The sequence below is a fragment of the Xyrauchen texanus genome, chromosome 3 (genome assembly GCF_025860055.1).
Source record: "Xyrauchen texanus isolate HMW12.3.18 chromosome 3, RBS_HiC_50CHRs, whole genome shotgun sequence".
Lineage (NCBI taxonomy): Eukaryota > Metazoa > Chordata > Actinopteri > Cypriniformes > Catostomidae > Xyrauchen > Xyrauchen texanus.
The window spans coordinates 38,512,750-38,532,477 of record NC_068278.1 but is presented as its reverse complement, the minus strand read 5'-3'; the positions used below and the strand labels follow the sequence as shown (position 1 = coordinate 38,532,477).

The window sequence follows — 19,728 nt, the reverse complement described above, 5'->3', positions numbered from 1 at the left end:
TGTGTTCACCTTGTGCTCTCCTAAAGTCAACAACCATCTCTTTTGTTTTGTCGACATTCAGGGACAGGTTGTTGGCTCTACACCAGTTCGTCAGCCGCTGCAACTCCTCTCTGTATGCTGACTCGTTGTTCTTGCTGATGAGACCCACCACGGTCGTGTCATCGGCGAACTTGATGATGTGATTCGAGCTGTGCATTGCTGCACAGTCGTGAGTCAGCAGAGTGAACAGCAGTGGACTGAGCACACAGCCCTGGGGGCCCCAGTGCTCAGTGTGGTGGTGGTGGAGATGCTGTTCCCGATCCGGACTGACTGAGGTCTCCCAGTCAGGAAGTCCAGGATCCAGTTGCAGAGGGAGGTGTCCAGGCCCAGCAGGTTCAGCTTTCCAATCAGGTGCTGGGGAATGATTGTGTTGAATGCTGAGCTGAAATCTATGAACAGCATTCGAACGTATGAGTCCTTATTGTCTAGGTGGGTGAGGGCCAGATGGAGGGTTGTGGTGATGGCATCGTCCGTTGAACGGTTTGAACGATACGCAAACTGCAGTGGGTCTAGTGAGGGGGGCAGCTGGGTCTTAATCTGCCTCATGACAAGCCTCTCGAAGCACTTCATGATGATGGGTGTAAGTGCGACGGGACGGTAGTCGTTGAGGCAGGACACTGAAGACTTCTTTGGCATGGGGATGATGGTGGTGGCCTTGAAGCACGTTGGAACAACGGCGCTGCTCAGAGAGATGTTGAAGATCTCGAGGAGATATGGAGAGAGGGATTAATTATTAAATAACATGGTATGGGAATTGGTGAGAAAATATAGATATTTTCATAGTGGAAGATGCATCCAAGTTAAAATAGGATCAGAACTGTCAAGCACACATGTTAATGGAACACCTCAGGGAAGTGTTGTAAGTCCCACTTCATTTTCTATGATGATAAATTATATATTTGAAATTATACCATTGGACATGGGAAGATCATTGTTTGCAGATGACGGGGATCTGTGGAAAAAGGGAGGAATGTGGAACACATAGTTAAGAGAATACAAGATGGGATTCAACATGTAGAAATGTGGGGGATGGGGATTAAATATTTCAGTGGAGAAGACCAACGTGATGCTTTTTACAAGAAAGAAAATCAGGGAAGGTAATAATCTGAAATTATATGGAAGTAATCTGGAAAGAGTTGAAAATTGTATTTCTTGGGAGTGCATTTTGACTCTAGATTAGCCTGGAGAAAACATATTAGAAATGTGAAGAATACGTGTCATGAATATTATGAGATGTCTTGCTGGAGTGAAATGGGGAGCTGATATTGAATCACTGATATGTATAAATATGTGTGTGTGTGTGTGTGTGTGTAGCTCTAATAAGATCAAGGCTAGACCATGGGAGTGTGACATTTGGATCAGCAGCAAACTCTGTGCTTGCGAGGTTGGATGTTGTTCTGTTCTTTAGACAGACCGACGAACATCCGACTCTGTGTAATCACGTAACTTTATTAACTCCCTCAGTCACATAAACATACACACATGACTCTGGATGTCATTATATCAGATGACCACTAGATGTCCTCATAACCTCATATATGTATAACATATCTAATATGTTACAGATGTAATACAGGCTCAGGCCTTGAGAGTATGTTTAGGGGCAGTGTGTTCATCACCAGTGTGTGTAGGCCTACTTCAAGTTGAGGCAGGAGAAAATGACATTGATTCTCCACCGAAAACAGCTGCTGGTAAATTACTGGATAAACCTGAGGAGGCATGGAGATAGTCATCCAACTAAAAGTGTGTTACATGCCAACCGGGAAAGGGAGAGAGTGAAAAAATTAAGTTTGGGCTGGACAGGAGATACAGCAGCAAGAGACATGGGAGTGCATGGAAAGGACGTCTGTCCAGCTGTAATATGGCCTATTACCCCTGTGTGGATGCTAGAAACTCTGGTGTTAGATCTGGAACTGCTTCAAATCAAGGCTAGTAATAAAAGTAGAGATCTGGTGAGTGAGTGTTATAGATATAAGGAATCTAATTTTAAAGACTAGCAGATTTTTACAGATGGATCAAATGATCCAATAACAGGAAGTACAGGTTCTGCGGTTGTAGCTCCTAACCAGAGAAGTGAAATATGAAGATTGACTTCAAATTACTGAAGTGTGTATAATGTTGTATTATATGCCATATTGATAGCATTAGAATGGGTGGAACAAAACAAAACAAACAGATTCCTAGTTTGTAGTCAATCAGTCTCTGCCCTGTAAAGTCTTATATCAGGTATGACTAGTTAGGATTTAGTCTATGAAATAATATGATTACACTCAAGAATAAGGAATCAAGGCACTGAGATCATATTCATTTGGATTCCCGCTAATACAGCCATTATGGGTAATGAAAGAGTGGACAAACTAGTTGTTAAAAAATAAAACATAGACACAAATATAAGTATCTCAAAATCTGAAGGAATGAGCATTCAATGGAGATAAATCATTAAAGAGTGGCAGCAGCGCGGGATCAGGAGATAAAAGGAAGACATTTATATTCCATTCAAAATAGAGTTGATATTGTGAAAAGTTGGGGAAGAAACAGCAAAGAGGAAACAATCAAGACTAAGTTAAGAATAGGACACAGTAATCTGAATAGTACACTTCACATTATAGGAAAACATCCAACATTGTCAGAAACCTTAGAGCATGTGCTTATCAATTGCAGGAAATATGAAGCAGAAAGAAATTACATGATGGAAGAAATGGAAAGTTTTGGAATATCAGGAACAGGAGTAAAGAATATAATGGAGTGTGTTGGGAATGGGCAAGGTAGAAGATGCTTGAACAGCTTCCTAATAAGAACAGGATTGATGTGGAGGATTACTGCACAATTTAGGAGTAACATAACTCCAGAAGATGGCAGTAGTGCAACAATAAGGATGCCAGCTGCCGGTAAAGCACAAAGAAGAAGAAGATTCAAGCGGAGAGAATATGGCTGCGCAGGTTTGTCAAATTAATAGTGTTTTATCTGAGCATTATTCATAAATATGTGGTTCTTTCAGGTTATACTCAACAAAATTCGTATATTTCTCACTACTGGGTGTAACCTGTTGTGCCTTGATTTTTTGGGGGGGAGGTGTAAAGGGCTGAATAAACACGTTCGTGAGTTTGCCGCTTTTGAGCACATGTACTTTAATTAACACAATAAGGTTTTATTGCAGAGCTTTATGATTCTGATTTACAGTCGTGAAAATGGGTATTAATCAGATATAGCTGACACTGATAATCTGCTAAGTAGTTGTTCGTAAACTAGCTTGCGATCATGACATCAGTCTATAGTTAGCCTGCATGTCACTGTTTTAGCGGGGATATGAATGTCTGCATGTTTGCTGTACTACCGCATTTGCGACACAAACATGTTTCACAGTGGGGAAATTACGACCCCGCACTTTACACATTTTTGCAGTGTTGCTACAACTTCAGCTAGTTGGCTGTATACTGAGTGCCCTCGTTTAAACAAGCCAAGTTTAAACGAGACGGCCTTCGTAGGGGAAACGGAACGTAACATGTTGCTATGACAGCACGCCACTCTTTAACAAGCGCGAGCGCTTTAGGTGAGAAGGGAACAAAGTCCCTCTGGAAGGGAATGTATGACGTACATTTTAGGAGCGTTATAATGATGTAAAGAGAAAAAAAAATAGATTTAGCTAATCTAAAGTTTAATACTTTATTTTAATTATATGTTAATATAATTATACATATTATATACTCCGCACCCATCTACTGAGGTTCTTCAATTTAGGAATTAACATTCCTTGCGTTTGAACATCATATTTAAGTTTAAATTAGCGTAATGTTTTTAAACAGTTTCGTTGAAGCAAAGTATTGTGATTTATGAGTGCCCACGAAGGTTACACCTCATGCATCCTCCGAATTCCCGTGAAAGAAGGTTGCATTCGAATCCTACTCGCATCCTAGATGACGTATGCGGCCGACAAATGCGACCTCCGGAGGACGCAGTCTTCCAAACGAGACACAGCCAGTGTTGTGGCTCCAGTGTTACTATGACAACAGGTGCAAGCGCAAAACAGCTGCTTGCTGATCAAATGACATGGATAAAAGCACAGCATTAAACTACAGCTTCATGTTTAATAATCGCACTTTACATAATATTCACCTTTTTTCATTTGCTATGAAAGGTGGCAACCACAAAGGTTCCAGAGGTGCGTGATATTACTAGGATAGAGAGGATTGGTAAGTAAATCAAATCAAATAATACACAAATAAAAAAAGCAAATGAATTAGCGCATGCTTTTGGTATCAGTATATTTTCTTATGATGATAGCTTTATTTAAACCATTTCAAAAACGTTTGGTGCACTAGGTAAAATTTGGTTTTCTAACTTTTGAGATGTTCTGTTAATTATTGTGGTTGTCATGGAATGCATTGTAAAGATCCACAGAAAGAAGAAAAATATCTGTACTTCTCTCACAGGTGCACACTCTCATATTCGTGGCCTTGGATTGGATGATGCCTTGGAACCACGGCAGGTAAATAAAATGAGTATGATTGGAATTGCCAGTTACTACATACTTGTCATAGGCTTCAGTAATGCTTACAACATTTATAACCAGACTGCATAAAATATGATCAACCGCTCTTTTTCCTCTCCGTCTCTCTCTCACCAGGTGTCGCAGGGGATGGTGGGCCAGCTGGCATCCCGGAGGGCAGCAGGGCTGATCCTTGAAATGATCAAAGATGGTCAGATTGCTGGTCGTGCAGTCCTCATTGCTGGCCAACCTGGGACGGGCAAGACAGCGATTGCTATGGGCAAGTCACTGCTTATATTTATCATTATAAACCAGATTTGAACTTGAAGTTATTTTACAATGTACAGTAAGGCCCTGTTTACACCTCGCATTACAATACATCATGGTGATCTAAACTCCATCTTACTTGGTCTGCATTGACCAAGTGGCATTTACACCTGGACGTTTACGTCTCAGCTGCATCTCCTGTGTCTACTTGTGAACAGATTTTGTCTGTTCATAAAAGGGAGTATCTGGCTGATTTCATGGCAACTTGCATCACTAACTACTTCAGTGAGTCACTGCATGTTGATAAAGCACAAAAAAATAAGTGCTAAAAAAGACCACAAAAAAAAAGTGGCACACTTTTGCTTTAAAAACTTACAATGAAAAGCCATCCCAGATGTGTGTGACTTTCTTTCTTCTGGTGAACGCAAATGAAGATTTTTAGAAGAATATTTCAGCTCTGTAAGTCCTCATAATACAAGTGAATGTATGGCCAAATTTTGAATCACCAAAAATCACATAGGCAGCATAAATAATCCATACGACTCCAGTGGTTAAATGTATTCAGAAGTGTTATGATAGGTGTGGGTGAGAATCAGATCAATATTTAAGTCCTTTTTTTTTTTAATTCTATAAGTTCTCCTCCCTGCCCAGTAGTCGATTCTGAAGACATGGATTTAAACACTGGAGTCTTACGGATTACTGTTAAGCTGCCTTTATCTGCCATTCACTTGCATTGTATGGACCTACAGTGCTGAGATATTCTTCAAAAATCTTAATTTGTGTTCAGCAGAAGAAAGTCATACACATCTGGATGGCATGAGGGTGAGTAAAAGATGGGTGTTCATTTTGGGTGAACTATTCTTTTAATACTTGATCTCACTATTGTTACTTGGAGTACAAGTATAACTGAACTTGGGATGTCCATACTTCACATCTTCTGTCATTGCATGCTGATGTCAGGCATACTGAAAAAAGTGGCCCAAATAAGGTTAGAGTAATCGGATCAAAAATATTTTTGGATCCTATCTACACATACTTAACTCTGTCCACGGGATTACCACAACATATGTTAATAGCAGGTGTAAATTGGTCAGAATTGCACTTGAGATTGAGTCATGGTACTTCATGTGCACACTGCCTGTATGTATTTTTCCCTTAACCAATAATGTAAACATGACTAAGAACTTTTGATGTTTTAATTCACTTTTGAGTGCAATACATTTTATATACTGGGGAAATGACAAAAGACCCATTCATAATTGTGGTCTTTGTTTATTGTGCAGGTCTTGCCCAGTCCCTTGGCCCTGACACACCTTTCACTGCTCTGGCTGGGAGTGAGATTTTCTCTCTGGAGATGAGCAAGACAGAGGCGCTGAGCCAGGCCTTCCGCAAAGCCATCGGAGTCCGGATTAAGTGAGTGAGGCTGATCAAAGTGTGAACTGCCATTTTCCTGGATTAACTTCTCTCACTCTAATGCAAGCATAAAATAGCATAGATTCTTAGATTTGGAACAAAGGACAACCTCCATCAACATCAGTGTTGTAATGTTTTGTGTTGTATCACTATGTTGGAAACTGAATCTTTTATTGATTATAGATTTAATTTCTAAGACTAATATTATGTCTTTTCATTTTACTTTCACAGTAAACAGTTAATCTTATAGTTATTATAGTTTTAATGCATGCCCCACCAATACACTAGTTGTCAAAATGAGCACTGTATTCTGGGATAGTCAGCATTATCACATAACGGCTAATGTTCTACCTGTATTTGTTGCCCGGCAGAGAGGAGACAGAGATTATTGAAGGAGAGGTGGTAGAGATTCAGATCGACAGACCTGCTACAGGAACAGTGAGTCTTTGCTGTCCTCTCTCTTTATAATGGCCTCCTCCACTGAATTAAAAGGAAAGTTCACCCAAAAATGAAAATTATCATTTACTCACCCTCATGCCATCCTAGATGTGTATCATTTACTTTCTTCTGCTGAGCACAAACAAAGATTTTTAGAAGAATATTTCTGCTTCTTTCAATGCAAGTGAATGGTGGCCAAAAATCAGGGGCCGTATTCACAAAGATCTTCATCTTACTACTAGGAGTTCGCCAAAGAGTTCCTAGCTAGGAGTTTTTGCTTAAAACTTATTCACAGAACTGCTATGAGTAGGTTTTAGTAAGGAAATCTTAAAATAAGAGTAAGGCAGAGTTAACCTTGTTGCTATGGATGACGATTTATACATAGTAGATGGATGGATAGTTATATTTTTTCAGCTGATAAACATTTCTTCATCCTGTGTTGATGTAATGAAACAAGCGTGCATCCCTTCAACAGCATTAAAACATTGTGCAGGCCTGCAATTACCATGATCGCCCTTTTTTTCTCTGCAGCGAGTGTGCATCCACAGGAAAAAAATATGCTATGAATTGTTGGATGATATTCTGCAGACGGATGATAGAAATTCCCAATTCATCTGCGCTACACAGTTTTATTTTGATATGGCCAGGGAGCGCAGAGTTGTTAGCCTTAATCTCCTGTGTAATTGGGTTGTTTCAGTTTGTGGGAGTCAACTGCACTTCTAAGTTTACAAAAATGAAAATGCCCTTGTGATTAAGGCAATACCTTTTCTTAAAGGTAAATGTTAACATTATAATATTATATTATTAAAATACATCGACTCGATTGTGATTCAGGCCTTAAACGATGTTTCAATGTCGTAATAATATTCACATATATTGTTTATAATGTGAATTGACTGAAGCATGCTTTGGATCTTTTGTGAGTCACTTTTAGGAAGTCGTGGGTTAAGGAGCTACTTTTAGCCTTATGATGTTTTGTGAATACATAAGCAAATACAGTGATATGAAAAAGTAGTTGCCCCTTCCTGATTTTTTTCTTTTTTTATATATATATTTTCATACTAAGTTTTAGACCTTCAAAAAAGAAATATCATAAAACAAAGGGAATCTGAGTAAAACTAAATACAGTTTGTTTATTTATATATATATATATATATATATATATATATATATATATGCAACCAAACGCTCCTGATAACCGGAGATCAGTCTTTCACAATGCCTTTGGTGGAATTTTTGTCCCTCTCTCCTTTGCAGAACTGCTTTAGTTCAGCAATATTGGAGGGTTTTCGAGCATGAACTGCCCGTTTAATGTCCTGCCATAGCATCCCAATCGGGTTCAAGTCTGGACTTTGACTTGTCCACACCAAAATATTAATTCAAAGAGGTGGACTTACTCCTAAGCTTTGAATCATCGTCTTGTTGCATAATCCAGTTGTGCTTGAGCTTCAACTCATGGACTGATGACCGGATGTTCTCCTTTAGGTTTTTTTTAACAGAATTCATGTTTCCCTCAATTATTGCAAGTCGCCCTGAAGAAGGTTCACTGCTGTTCCAAGTTTTCTTCATTTGGAGATAATGTCTCTCACTGTGGTTGTTTGGAGTCTCCGAGCCTTTGAAATGGCTTTCTAACACTTCCCAGACCGATGTATTTCAATCACCTTTTTCCTCATTTCTAGAACTTCTTTGACCTTGGCATAGTGTGCTAATGAGTGAGACTTTATAGCCAACTTCATGCTGCTGAAAAAGTTCTATTTTGGTGTTGATTTTATTGAACATTGCTGGCAGTAATCAAGTCTGGGTGTTTCTAGTCTACCTTAAACCCATTATGAATGCAGTTTCATAGATTTGGGTATTTAGTAACTAGGGGCAAATATTTTTCACATAGGCCCAGTTGGTATTCGATAACCTTTTTGCTTCAATAAATATGATTTAAAAACTATATTTTGTGTTTAGTTCAATTTAGTTAAAAATTGTTTTCTCACTTTTCTGTATTGTGTTTAGGGTGCAAAAGTAGGGAAGCTCACGCTGAAGACAACGGAAATGGAGACCATCTATGACCTGGGGAACAAGATGATCGAGAGTCTCTGTAAAGAGAGGGTACAAGCTGGGTGGGTAGACTAACCACTGGTTTGGGCTGATCTGGCGAGCCCAGCTGGTCCATTGGATACTGCAGTAATGAGCTTACTGCTTTATTTAAAAACAAATGGTGTGGATAATCTTGTTGACAGTGTATTTGCTTATGTTTGACAATTTGTTTGTTTTATATATGTACTGTAGATTGAATAAAAAATAAAGGCAAACAAGGACCCTACTTCAGCCAAAGCACTTTGTCTCATCTTTTCAGTGTTTGATTTGTTAAAGGCTGACCATGTCATATCACATCTCATCCTCTGCAGGGATGTGATCACCATTGATAAAGCCACAGGGAAAATTAGCAAATTAGGCCGGTCTTTTACTAGAGCAAGAGATTACGACGCCATGGGAGCACAGGTAAACGGTCTCTCCTCATCTGCGAAAGAGTCCATCTATTCCCTGACAGTTTCTTACTGTGTTTTTTATTTATTTCAGACACAGTTTGTGCAGTGTCCAGAGGGAGAGCTGCAAAAACGGAAGGAGGTTGTTCACACTGTCTCACTTCATGAAATTGACGTCATCAACAGCCGCACTCAGGGATTCTTGGCCTTATTTTCAGGTAATTCAGGCTCTTGTCAGCTTTTTAAAACTGACAGACTAGAAAATGGCATGCTCAGTGGAACTAATCCCTGATCAGTCTTTTAGCACATTAAATATCTCTGGAGGTGTTCCAGCATTTTCCGTAGCTGATGTATGATCATTGTTTGTTCTGCAGGCGACACGGGAGAGATAAAGTCCGAGGTTCGAGAGCAGATCAATGCTAAAGTTTCTGAATGGAGAGAGGAAGGCAAAGCAGAGATCATTCCTGGGGTAAGCAGGCCAGACAACTAAGACCTTTTAATAAGTGAGAGTTCAGTGATTCTAAGTTGTCTGTTACTGCCTGCAGTAGAAATGTATTGTTAATCTTTTTTTTTTTTTTTTGTGGTTGCAGGTTCTCTTTATAGATGAGGTCCACATGTTGGATATAGAATGCTTTTCATTCTTGAATCGAGCTCTAGAGAGTGATCTCTCACCTGTACTCATTATGGCCACAAACCGAGGCATCACCCGGTATGTACACAAAAATAACTTTTAACCTTGTGTGACCTTTGGGACGTTTTCGTCTTCTTTTTTTTTTCATTTTGGCTGTATTAATGCCAACGGCATAAATTTGATAGTTCAACAAAAACAGTTACACTCTGGACCTTGAGGAGAAATATGTCCCATTTGAAACTCATTAAAACCACAATATTTGATCCCAGTCCATGTATTCTATGAAATTATGCTTTCATTCTGGAGCCCTGGCTTCAAAATGTAAAAATTTTATATTTTCCACCAGGTGGTGCCATTTTTCTCGTGTTTACCCTATAGAGCAAATAAATGTTTTTTCCTATTTTCTGTTTGCTGTATTATATAGAACTGCAGGCCAATTGAATAAATGATGCAGCTAAAATTGTGTGGGTGTGTTGGTATGGATGTCAGTGTATTTTGTATGTGTGTATTGAGAAATGTATGTCTGTGGAAAAAAACAACAGTGGCATTATGTAAACAAACTGGCATTTAAAGGGTTAAAATCCTGAAAATCAATGAATATTTGGTAATGATCAGGACTGATGTTGGTTAAAATATAATTGAAAGTGGAAAATAATATATAATATTTTTATGGCAGTTTTTTGACGTGGGCAAGTTGTATTTTATTTAATTTTTTTAATTTTGTGGTAGTTATGATCAGGACTGATGTTAGTTAAAAAAAATTAACTTATTGAAAGTGGAAATATAATATTAATATATAATATAGTTTTTATTTTTTACGCAGACATTTTTCTCCTCTAAGGACCTTTTTTTTTATTGACGCACATGGGTTAAGTACCACAGTACATGAGATTGTGGATTATTTCACATCTGTACTCCTGTGTTTTCTTTTTTACAGTATTAGAGGCACCAACTACCAAAGTCCTCATGGTATTCCCATAGACATGCTTGACCGTCTGCTGATCATTGCTACAACTCCCTACACAGAGAAAGAGACCAGACAGATCCTAAAGATTCGGTGAGATAATGTCCTTTGATTTATTTGTATCTCTTCTTGAGGAAAAATTGTTGCTCAAATCATGTGTAGACTTGTAATCATGTATGTTTGTGTTTCAGGTGTGAGGAAGAGGATGTTGAGCTAAGTGAGGAGGCACACACCGTTTTATCACGTATTGGACAGGAGACCTCACTCCGTTACGCCATCCAGCTCATCAGTACTGCCGGCCTGGTGTGCCGCAAACGCCGGGTAATGACAGCTCACACATGTATCGTGCCACCAAGCAAAATACAATCTATAGCAAATCAAATATTCGTAAACGAGCTACTCCTGACCACCGTTCTACATTTCTTTCAGGGCACGGAAGTCCAAGTGGAAGACATTAAGAGGGTCTACTCTCTCTTCCTGGATGAGTCCCGCTCCTCACAGTACATGAAAGAGTACCAGGACTCCTTCCTCTTTAATGAAAAACGTAAGATTGTACTTGCTTGGATTTTTTTTATACTACTTCTGGGGGGTTACTTAACTCCCAAACAAACAGAAAGCAAGGCACGGATACTGCAGCCTGTTTACAAATAGATTATCGAAACACCTTGCCACATTGTCAAAATGTCAGAAAATATATTTTTTTTATTCAAGGGATTTATTTACTATTTATTTATTTTACATAATATTAATTAAAATAAATTCTCAATCTAAACAATTATGCCTTTTATTAAATTAAATTAATCAAACTTAAAAGTACTGTGCGTACAGGGCTCAACAATAAGGATTTTTTTCTACTGGCTGGGCCAGTGCTTCAGACTTTTACTTGCCTTGCCTACATTTTCACTGGCCCCAAAACAAAAATGAAAAATAGCTGATACATCATGGCTTAAAAATATTGTGTCCAAAGCTATTCAATTTTTTATATACACGCTACCGGTCAAAAGTTTTGAAACACTCATTCTTTATTATAATTTTTTTCTCTTCACATTTTAGAATAATAGTAAAGTCATCAAAACTATGGAATAGCATAAATGGAACTATGGAAATTATGTTGTGACTAAACAAAATCCAAAATAAATGAAAACTTTGTTATATTTTAGCATCTTCAAAGTAGTCACCCTTTGCCTAGAATGTGCAGACATGTACTCCTTGATATTTTCTTAGCCAACTTCTTGAGGTATCACCCTGGGATGCTTTTTAAACTGTATTGAAGGTGTTCCCATCTATATTGGGCACTTATTGGCTGCTTTTCTTTATTATTTGGTCCAAGTCATCCATTTCAAAAAACTAGTTTTTATTTAAAAAAATATATATAATGAAATAAATTAATATGGAGGCACTATTATATTTTTGTCTACAAAGCTAATTTCAAACATTTAAGCATACGCCTTCAGATCAAAAGATTTTTAAGATCATGAGAAACCTTTCAGTCAAGTGTTTCAAAACTTTTGTGTGTGTGTGTGCGTGCGTGCGTGCGTGTTTGTGTGAGAGATGTTATATCAACCATCTTGGCCTGTTAATCAGAGGCCAAATAAGACAATTGGAAAGCATGCAAATTGGGCTTCTAATTTTAAAATATAAGTGCCTCAAAAATATTTTGATAAAATAACGTGCCAATCAATAATCTATATATATATATATATCGAAATTTTATGGCATCACATATTTAATCACAATTAAAAATGTAATTGATTGGGTATCTGTGCACTAATATCATGCAAAATGCAAATGCAGGAATTGGGTTTAGACTTTGTGTGGAGAATAGATGTGGTTTTCAGCAATGTATTACACAATTACCTATTTCTCAGAAAAAATCTAATTGCGATTTGCACCACTTTATTAACATACAATACGCCCACAGATAGCACACGCAATCACTCCCATGGCCACTTGTGAGTTTTGCTGGCATGAAAATCGTGTTTGGAATTAGGGCTGGGCGATATGACGATATATACGGTACTCTGCAAAAAAAGAAATGTCCCCTTTTCAAGACACTGTATTTTAATGATAATTTTGTAAAAATCCAAATGACTATACAGATCTTTATTGTAAGGGTTTAAACAATTTTCCATGCTTGTTCAATTAACCATAAATGATTAATGAACATTCACCTGTGAAACGGTCATTAAGACACTTACAGCTTATAGACGGTAGGCAATTAAGGTCACAGTTCACAGTTATAAAAACTTAGGACACTAAAGAGACCTTTCTTCTGACATGATTGTGCTCAAAAGAAAGATGCTCATCTGCGTGAACGTGTCTTGGGCATGCTGCATGGAGGCATGAGAACTGCAGATGTGGCCAGAGCAATACATTTCAATGTCCGTACTGTGAGACAGTGCTACAGGGAGACAGGAAGGACAGCTGATTGTCCTCGCTGTGGCAGACCATGTGTAACGACACCTGTGCAGGATTAGTACATCCGAATATCACACCTGTGAGACACTTAACAACAACTGCCGAGTTACACCAGGAATGCACAATCCCTCCATCAGTGCTCAGACTGTCCGCAATAGGCTGAGAGAGGCTGGATTGAGGGCTTGTAGGCCTGTTGTAAGACAGATCTTTACCAGACATCACTGGCAACAACGTTGCCTATGGGCATAAACCCACCTTTGCTGGACCAGACAGGACTGGCAAAAAGTGCTCTTCACTGACTTGTCGCAGTTTTGTCTCACCATGGGTGATGGTCGGACTCGAAGGAATGAGTGTTCCACCAAGGCCTGTACTCTGGAGCAGGATCGATTTGGAGGTGGAGGGTCCGTCATGGTCTGGACGGTGTGTCACAGCATCATCGGACTGAGCTTGATGTCATTGCAGGCCATCTCAATGCTGTGCGTTACAGGGAAGACATCCTCCTTCCTGCAGGCTTATTCTGACATGACCCTCCAGCATGACAATGCCACCAGCCATACTGCTCGTTCTGTGTATGATTTCCTGCAAGACAGGAATGTGAGCCTGGATCTCAATCCCATTGAGCACATCTGGGACCTGTTGGATAGGAGGGTGAGGGCTAGGGCCATTCAACCTAGAAATGTCAGGTAACTTGCAAGTGCCTTGGTGGAAGAGCAAATCTGGTGCAGTCCATGAGGAGGATATATAAATACACACACTATATGGACAAAATTATTGGGCCACACCTCTTAATCATTGAATTCAGGTATTTCATTCAGTCCCATTGCCACAGGTATATAAAATCAAGACTAGCCATGCAGTCTGCTTTTACAAACATTTGTGAAAAAATTGGTCAATCTAAAGAGCTCATTGAATTCGAGCATGGTACTGTAATAGGTTGACACTGTTGCTACAAGTCAGTTTGTGAAATTTTTCCTTCCTAGAAATTTCCACAATCAACTGATAGGGGTCACCAAGTGCTGAGGCTCATAGTGCGTTGAAGTCGCCAACGCTCTGCTGACTCAATAACTGCAGAGTTCCAAACCTCCTCTGGCATTAAAATCAGCACAAAAACTGTGCGCCAGGAGCTTCATGGCATGGGTTTCCATGTTCGAGCAGCTGTATGCAAGCCTTGCATCACCAAGAACAATGCCAAGCATCGGATGGAGTGGTGTAAAGCGTGCCGCCACTGGACTCTGGAGCAGTTGAAACATGTTCTGTGGAGTGACGAATCACACTTCTCTATCTGGCAGTCTGATTTATGAGTCTGGGTTTGGCAAATGCCAGGAGAACATTTCCTGCCTGACTGCATTGTGCCAACTGTAAAGTTTGGTGATAATGCTATGGGGTTGTTTTTCTGGGGTTGGCCGAGGCCCTTAGTTCCAGTGAAGGGAAATGTTAATGCCTCAGCTTACCAAGACATTTTGGAAAATTCTATGCTTCCAACTTTGTGGAAACAGTTTGGGCAAGGCCGTTTTCTGTTGCAATCATGACTGTGCCCCAGTGCACAAGGTAAGGTCCATAAAGGCATGGTTGGATGAGTTTGGTGTGGAAGAACTTGACTGGCCCACACAGAGCCCTAACCTCAACCCTATCGAACACCTTTTGGATGAACTACAATGGAGACTGCAAGCCAGGCCCTCTCGTCCAACATCAGTATCTGACCTCACAAACGTTCTTCTGGAAGAATGGGCAAAAATTCCAACAGACACACTTCAAAATGTTGTAGAAAACAATCCCAGAAGAACGAAAGCTTTTACAGCTGCAAAGGGGGGGGTCAACTTGATATTAATGCCTATGGATTGAGAATGAGATGTTATAAAAGCTCCTGTAGGTGTCCCAATACTTTTGTCCATATAGTGTGTATATATGATGCGTATACACACTGGCATCCAAATGTTTGGAATAATGTACAGATTTTGCTGTTTCTGAAGATATTGGTACTTCCATTCAACTGATCACAAAATATAGTTAGGACATTACTGATTTAAAAAAACAGCACCATCACTATTTGAAAAAAGTAATTTTTGATTAAGTCTAGACAGGCCCCTTTACCAGCAGCCATCACTACAACACCTTATCCTTGAGTAATCATGCTAAATTGCTAATTTGGTACTAGAAAATCAAACACAGGTGAAAGCTATTTGGTTCATTATATGAAGCTTAACATTGTCTTTGTGTTTGGTTTATGAGTTGCCACAGTATGCAAAGACAGGCATGTCTTAAGGTCAATATTAGGTCAAAAATGGCAAAAAAGAAACTGCTTTCCCTAGAAACTCGTCAGTCAATCATTGTTTTGAGGAATGAATGCTGTACAATGATTGAAATTGCCAAAAAACTGAATGCAACTAATATATATATATATATATTAGTTATGTATGTATGTATAATATATATATATATTATACATACATACATAATATTGGTAGTGGCAGCATCTTGCTGTGGGAATAAGGCTGTAACATAACAAAATGTGGAAAAAGTGAAGCACTGTGAATACTTTCCGGAGGCACTGTATATACATCTCTATCATGGCGATGATATAAAGTGTCAATCGATAGAGATTTTGCTATATTGCGATATTTAAAGATCCTTGTGCGCAGCTTGGGCATCTCCATCTTTGGGCAGGGCTTCGTGTGAGACTGAGAGAAATAAGACACATGGACAAGGTTTTCCGGCATTTCATATTTTTCTGCGGCCCCCCCCCCAAGCAAATGTAATGACCATCACGAGTTTGGCGCTTTCAAAAGTGCTAAATATTCTTCTCATCTGACTCACAGATTTTTTGCATGACTGGCGTGCGCTGTCTCTGGAGCTCTGAAGTGCGCGCGCGAGTCCAGCAGGCTTTCCAATTTTTGTGCATCTGAAACTGAGATCACATGCACTACTCAATCATTTTTGACCCAGGAAAACCATAAATGAAGAATTAAATCTCCACAGTATGGGACAACTCCCATACAGGTCAAGAAAATGAAGAGGCTGTTATTTAAACAAATGCTGAAAAATGTAATTCGCATGACTATAATCACTATATACTCTGTACTCCATATACAAGCAATCTGTTTTACCACCTCAAAATGAGGCATGCAAAAAAATATTATGAAAGCCAAAAGATGAACCACATTAATTAGAAAATACATTGAAATGGTTACAGTGTCAAATTGACCATGACTTATTGTCCTCTCTCTTCTGTCAGAATCCCCTCAGATGGATACCTCATAATGAGTGGAACTATAGAGACGCATGTTCATTCATAGCTCCATTGAAGTTCAGCTACTCTTGCGACCTCGCCCCTTGCAGAGCCATCTTAGAAGTGTTCAGTCTTTAAGTGTATTTGTTCACAATGTTTTTTGTTTTGTTTTTTGTCTCCTTTTTTCCTAATTTTGCTACTGGATATTACATGATTTTATATGTTTTGCATTGAAATAAAGCGTTGTTGAAAATGTTCTTGTTTGGCTTTGTTATTTGGCAACCAAAAGATGAAATAAGTTATTTCAACATATTTTGTGATTAAAAGCCAATTTCATGACCTTCAACCCAATGATCTCTGAAATCAATCTCAGTGGGGATTCTCCATGTGTGTTAATTTGGTGATTAAATAATGTACTATTGGAGTTATTTTGGTAATATTCATGAATGGTGTATAATCATGCAAGAAGATAATTGTGATTCGAGTTTGCACTCTTCAGTATGCTGCTGATCAGTTGTAGCACTAAAGCTCATAGCTAGGTGGCAGTATATATTCACTGTTTAGAGCAGATCGTGTTGATACAGTGTCAAACTCAGTTCCTGGAGGGCAACAGTCCTGAGCTCCAACCCTAATTAAACACACCTGAAGCAGCTAATTAAGGTTTTCAGGAGCGCTTGAAGATTACAAGGAGGCATTTTGGAGTAGGGCTGGAGCCCTCTAGGAACTGAGTTTAACACCCCTACAGTAGATGTCTATTTTTTTTACCAGTGTAGTCGAAAGTTTCCTTTTTATACATTTTTATTTGAAAGATGAAGTTTCTCTTGAAACCTTCAGATGACTAAAATAGGTTAAGTTTGTGTACATGTTGGCTTTATCCATATGCTTATTCTAAAATAGTATTACTGTATGGCCTGTACACATTTTCAAACCAGAGCCAGATTTAGAAACCCAAAGGTTTACAAAGTAGAAGACAAGCTAATTCATTCACAGTGGATTGAAGGGATAGATAGATAGATAGATAGATAGATAGATAGATAGATGGACAGTGGCTCTTTTATTCTGAGTAATCTTAGCAGAAGGGCCACACACAGTCGTCGTCACGTCTGAGGTTACAAAGCGACGTTTCCGACACGCCACATGAGTGAACATAACCTTCCATTTAAAGGGTGTCTGCCTGTTAAAAAAGAACCATGACTAACAAAACACCAGACTGCTTTAAATTGGAGAAAGGAGGCATGGATATACGACATAATCCTTGGAGACATTGTGGAGTCAGTGCTGACTGGCTGCCTCAGAGTAATAAAAGCAGATGAAATCAAATGTATATAAATTGAAAAGGTCTGTACATTTGAGAGGGTGTGTGTGCATGTCAGGATAAATGGAAGTGAGAGGAGGAAAAAGACTGGAAGCTATTCTGAATTGTCCAGTTTGTGTGATCCCTGAAAATTATGACATCCGCTACCATTAAGGTGACACTCGACTGTTTGTTAAGACTAATGTACTGAAGGAATTTTTCTTGTGTGATTATTTTAGTTCATAGACTGGCCAGGGGTGGGTGGACTATTTTTACTTTCATGGGTTGACTAATCTTGACACACTTTTTCTACTTCTTTGTAGACTACACCAGAGTTGACATGGTGCACTCAAGAATACCCGTAAGAAAGCATTATTGGAATACAAATCACTTTTATGCACTCAGAGAGAGATTAAGGGTAAAAAAAAAAAGCCTTGTGGCTCCCTTTCAGCTGAGATGTTTGATGTTTCATAACTCTCCCCATCTCTCCCATTCACTCGGGAGGATTAATCTGTCATCTTAATCCCTTTCAGTCTCCTACTGTTTATCTGTGGGCAGCTCTCCCAACATCGTCTCCTTAAACATTACAGAAGTGTCTGCTGTTTGCTGCCATAATGCTGAAGCTAAAGGTACAGACACCGAGCTGAAGCAAGTGAAGAGAAAATGAGAGATAGAGAAGGGACATTAAAAGAAGGCCAGCGACTTTAGCAACTTGTTAGCAAATTAAATATTTAAACACACACACACACACACACACACAAACAGGGAAGTCTCTTTAAGTAAAGTTATCCACAGATCAGACCTTTTTGAAAGGGATAGTACACCAAAAATGTTCTCATCAGTTCCTCACTCTCATGCCATCCCAGATGTGACTTTCTTTCTTCTGTTGAACACAAACAAATATTTTTAGAAGAATATCTCAGCTCTGTAGGTCCATACAATGCAAGTGAATGGTGGACAGAACAGTTAAGTTCCAAAATGCAGCATAAAAGTAATCCACTCTTCTCCAGTGGTTAAATCCATATCTTCAGAAGTGATATTATAGGTGTGGGTAAGAAACAGATCAATATTTAAAATCTTTTTTACAATAAATCTTTTAATCTTTTCACTTTCACATTCTTCTTTTGTTTTTGGCGATTCGCATTATTTGTGCATATCGCCACCTGCTGGGCAGGGAAGAGAATTTATAGTAAAAGAATGACTTAAATATGGAACTGTTTCTCACCCACACCTATCATATCACTTCTGAAGATATAAATATAACCACTGGTGTCTTATGGATTACTTTTATGCTGCCTTTATTTGATATTTGGCACTTCAAAGTTCTGGCCACCATTTACTTGCATTGTATGGACCAACAAAGCTGAGATATTCTTATAAAAATCTTCATTTGTGTTCAGCAGAAGAAAGAAAGTTACACATCTTGGATGGTAAGAGGGCGAGCAAATGATGAAAACATAAAAAATTTTGGGGGAACTATACCTTTTATGTGTGAATCTAAAATGTATATTATTCAAACCTATTGGAAATTCTAGAGGGAATGAAAGCACTCACCGCGCTCTCCCAGCTAATTAGGTGCTAATATGAAAATGCGAAAAGGTCTGCACTCTAAAAATATTTTATTAACTTCAAACAGGAGATAAAAAAGATTGAACTTAATACAAGTATTTTTAGGGTGCAGACCTTTTTGCATTTTCAAATTCTAGAGGGAAACCATGACTCAAAAATTTGAATTCTCTTCCCATGTTTAGGGCTACAAACGGAACAGTTTTATTGTGCAAAATGTCTATTTTTGCTCCGATAGCAAAAATAGTTCCAAATGAAGCCAAATCAGGATCAATCTCTGTGCTGTAATGCTAAAGCACTTCGAACACAGCTTCTCCAATCAAACTATCTGTTCCCACAAAAGATTGTACATGAAGTACAAGAAATGGCTAAGAAATATCTAAATCCAGAGAGAACCATGCATGTACTTGGGAGAAATGGAGATACTGTCATGGTGAGCAACTGTCATGAAGTCCGAGCTGTCACTATGAAGCCTCTGTGCTAGGACATGGATGTTATGCAATGCTGTG

At 38.8% G+C, this 19,728-nt stretch overlaps 1 protein-coding gene across 1 annotated transcript; it reads left to right on the top strand.

Annotated features, from left to right (window-relative positions):
• Window positions 1-2,951: 2,951 nt before the first annotated feature.
• Window positions 2,952-16,598, top strand: LOC127627758 (ruvB-like 2). Its single transcript, XM_052104298.1, has 15 exons — window positions 2,952-2,978; window positions 4,175-4,229; window positions 4,470-4,525; window positions 4,664-4,805; window positions 6,076-6,205; window positions 6,577-6,643; window positions 8,648-8,754; window positions 9,043-9,136; window positions 9,215-9,338; window positions 9,495-9,589; window positions 9,711-9,829; window positions 10,689-10,808; window positions 10,907-11,036; window positions 11,145-11,259; window positions 16,366-16,598. Exons 1-15 carry the CDS (start codon window positions 2,967-2,969, stop codon window positions 16,389-16,391), a joined length of 1,392 nt encoding a protein of 463 aa, XP_051960258.1. The 5' UTR covers window positions 2,952-2,966; the 3' UTR covers window positions 16,392-16,598.
• The last annotated feature ends 3,130 nt before the right edge of the window (window positions 16,599-19,728 follow it).

Coding starts and splice junctions, on each gene's coding strand:
- LOC127627758 (XM_052104298.1), top strand. Junction 4,806..6,075: donor CAAGACAGCGATTGCTATGG/GCAAGTCACTGC, acceptor TTTATTGTGCAG/GTCTTGCCCAGTCCCTTGGC. Junction 8,755..9,042: donor AAAGAGAGGGTACAAGCTGG/GTGGGTAGACTA, acceptor CATCCTCTGCAG/GGATGTGATCACCATTGATA.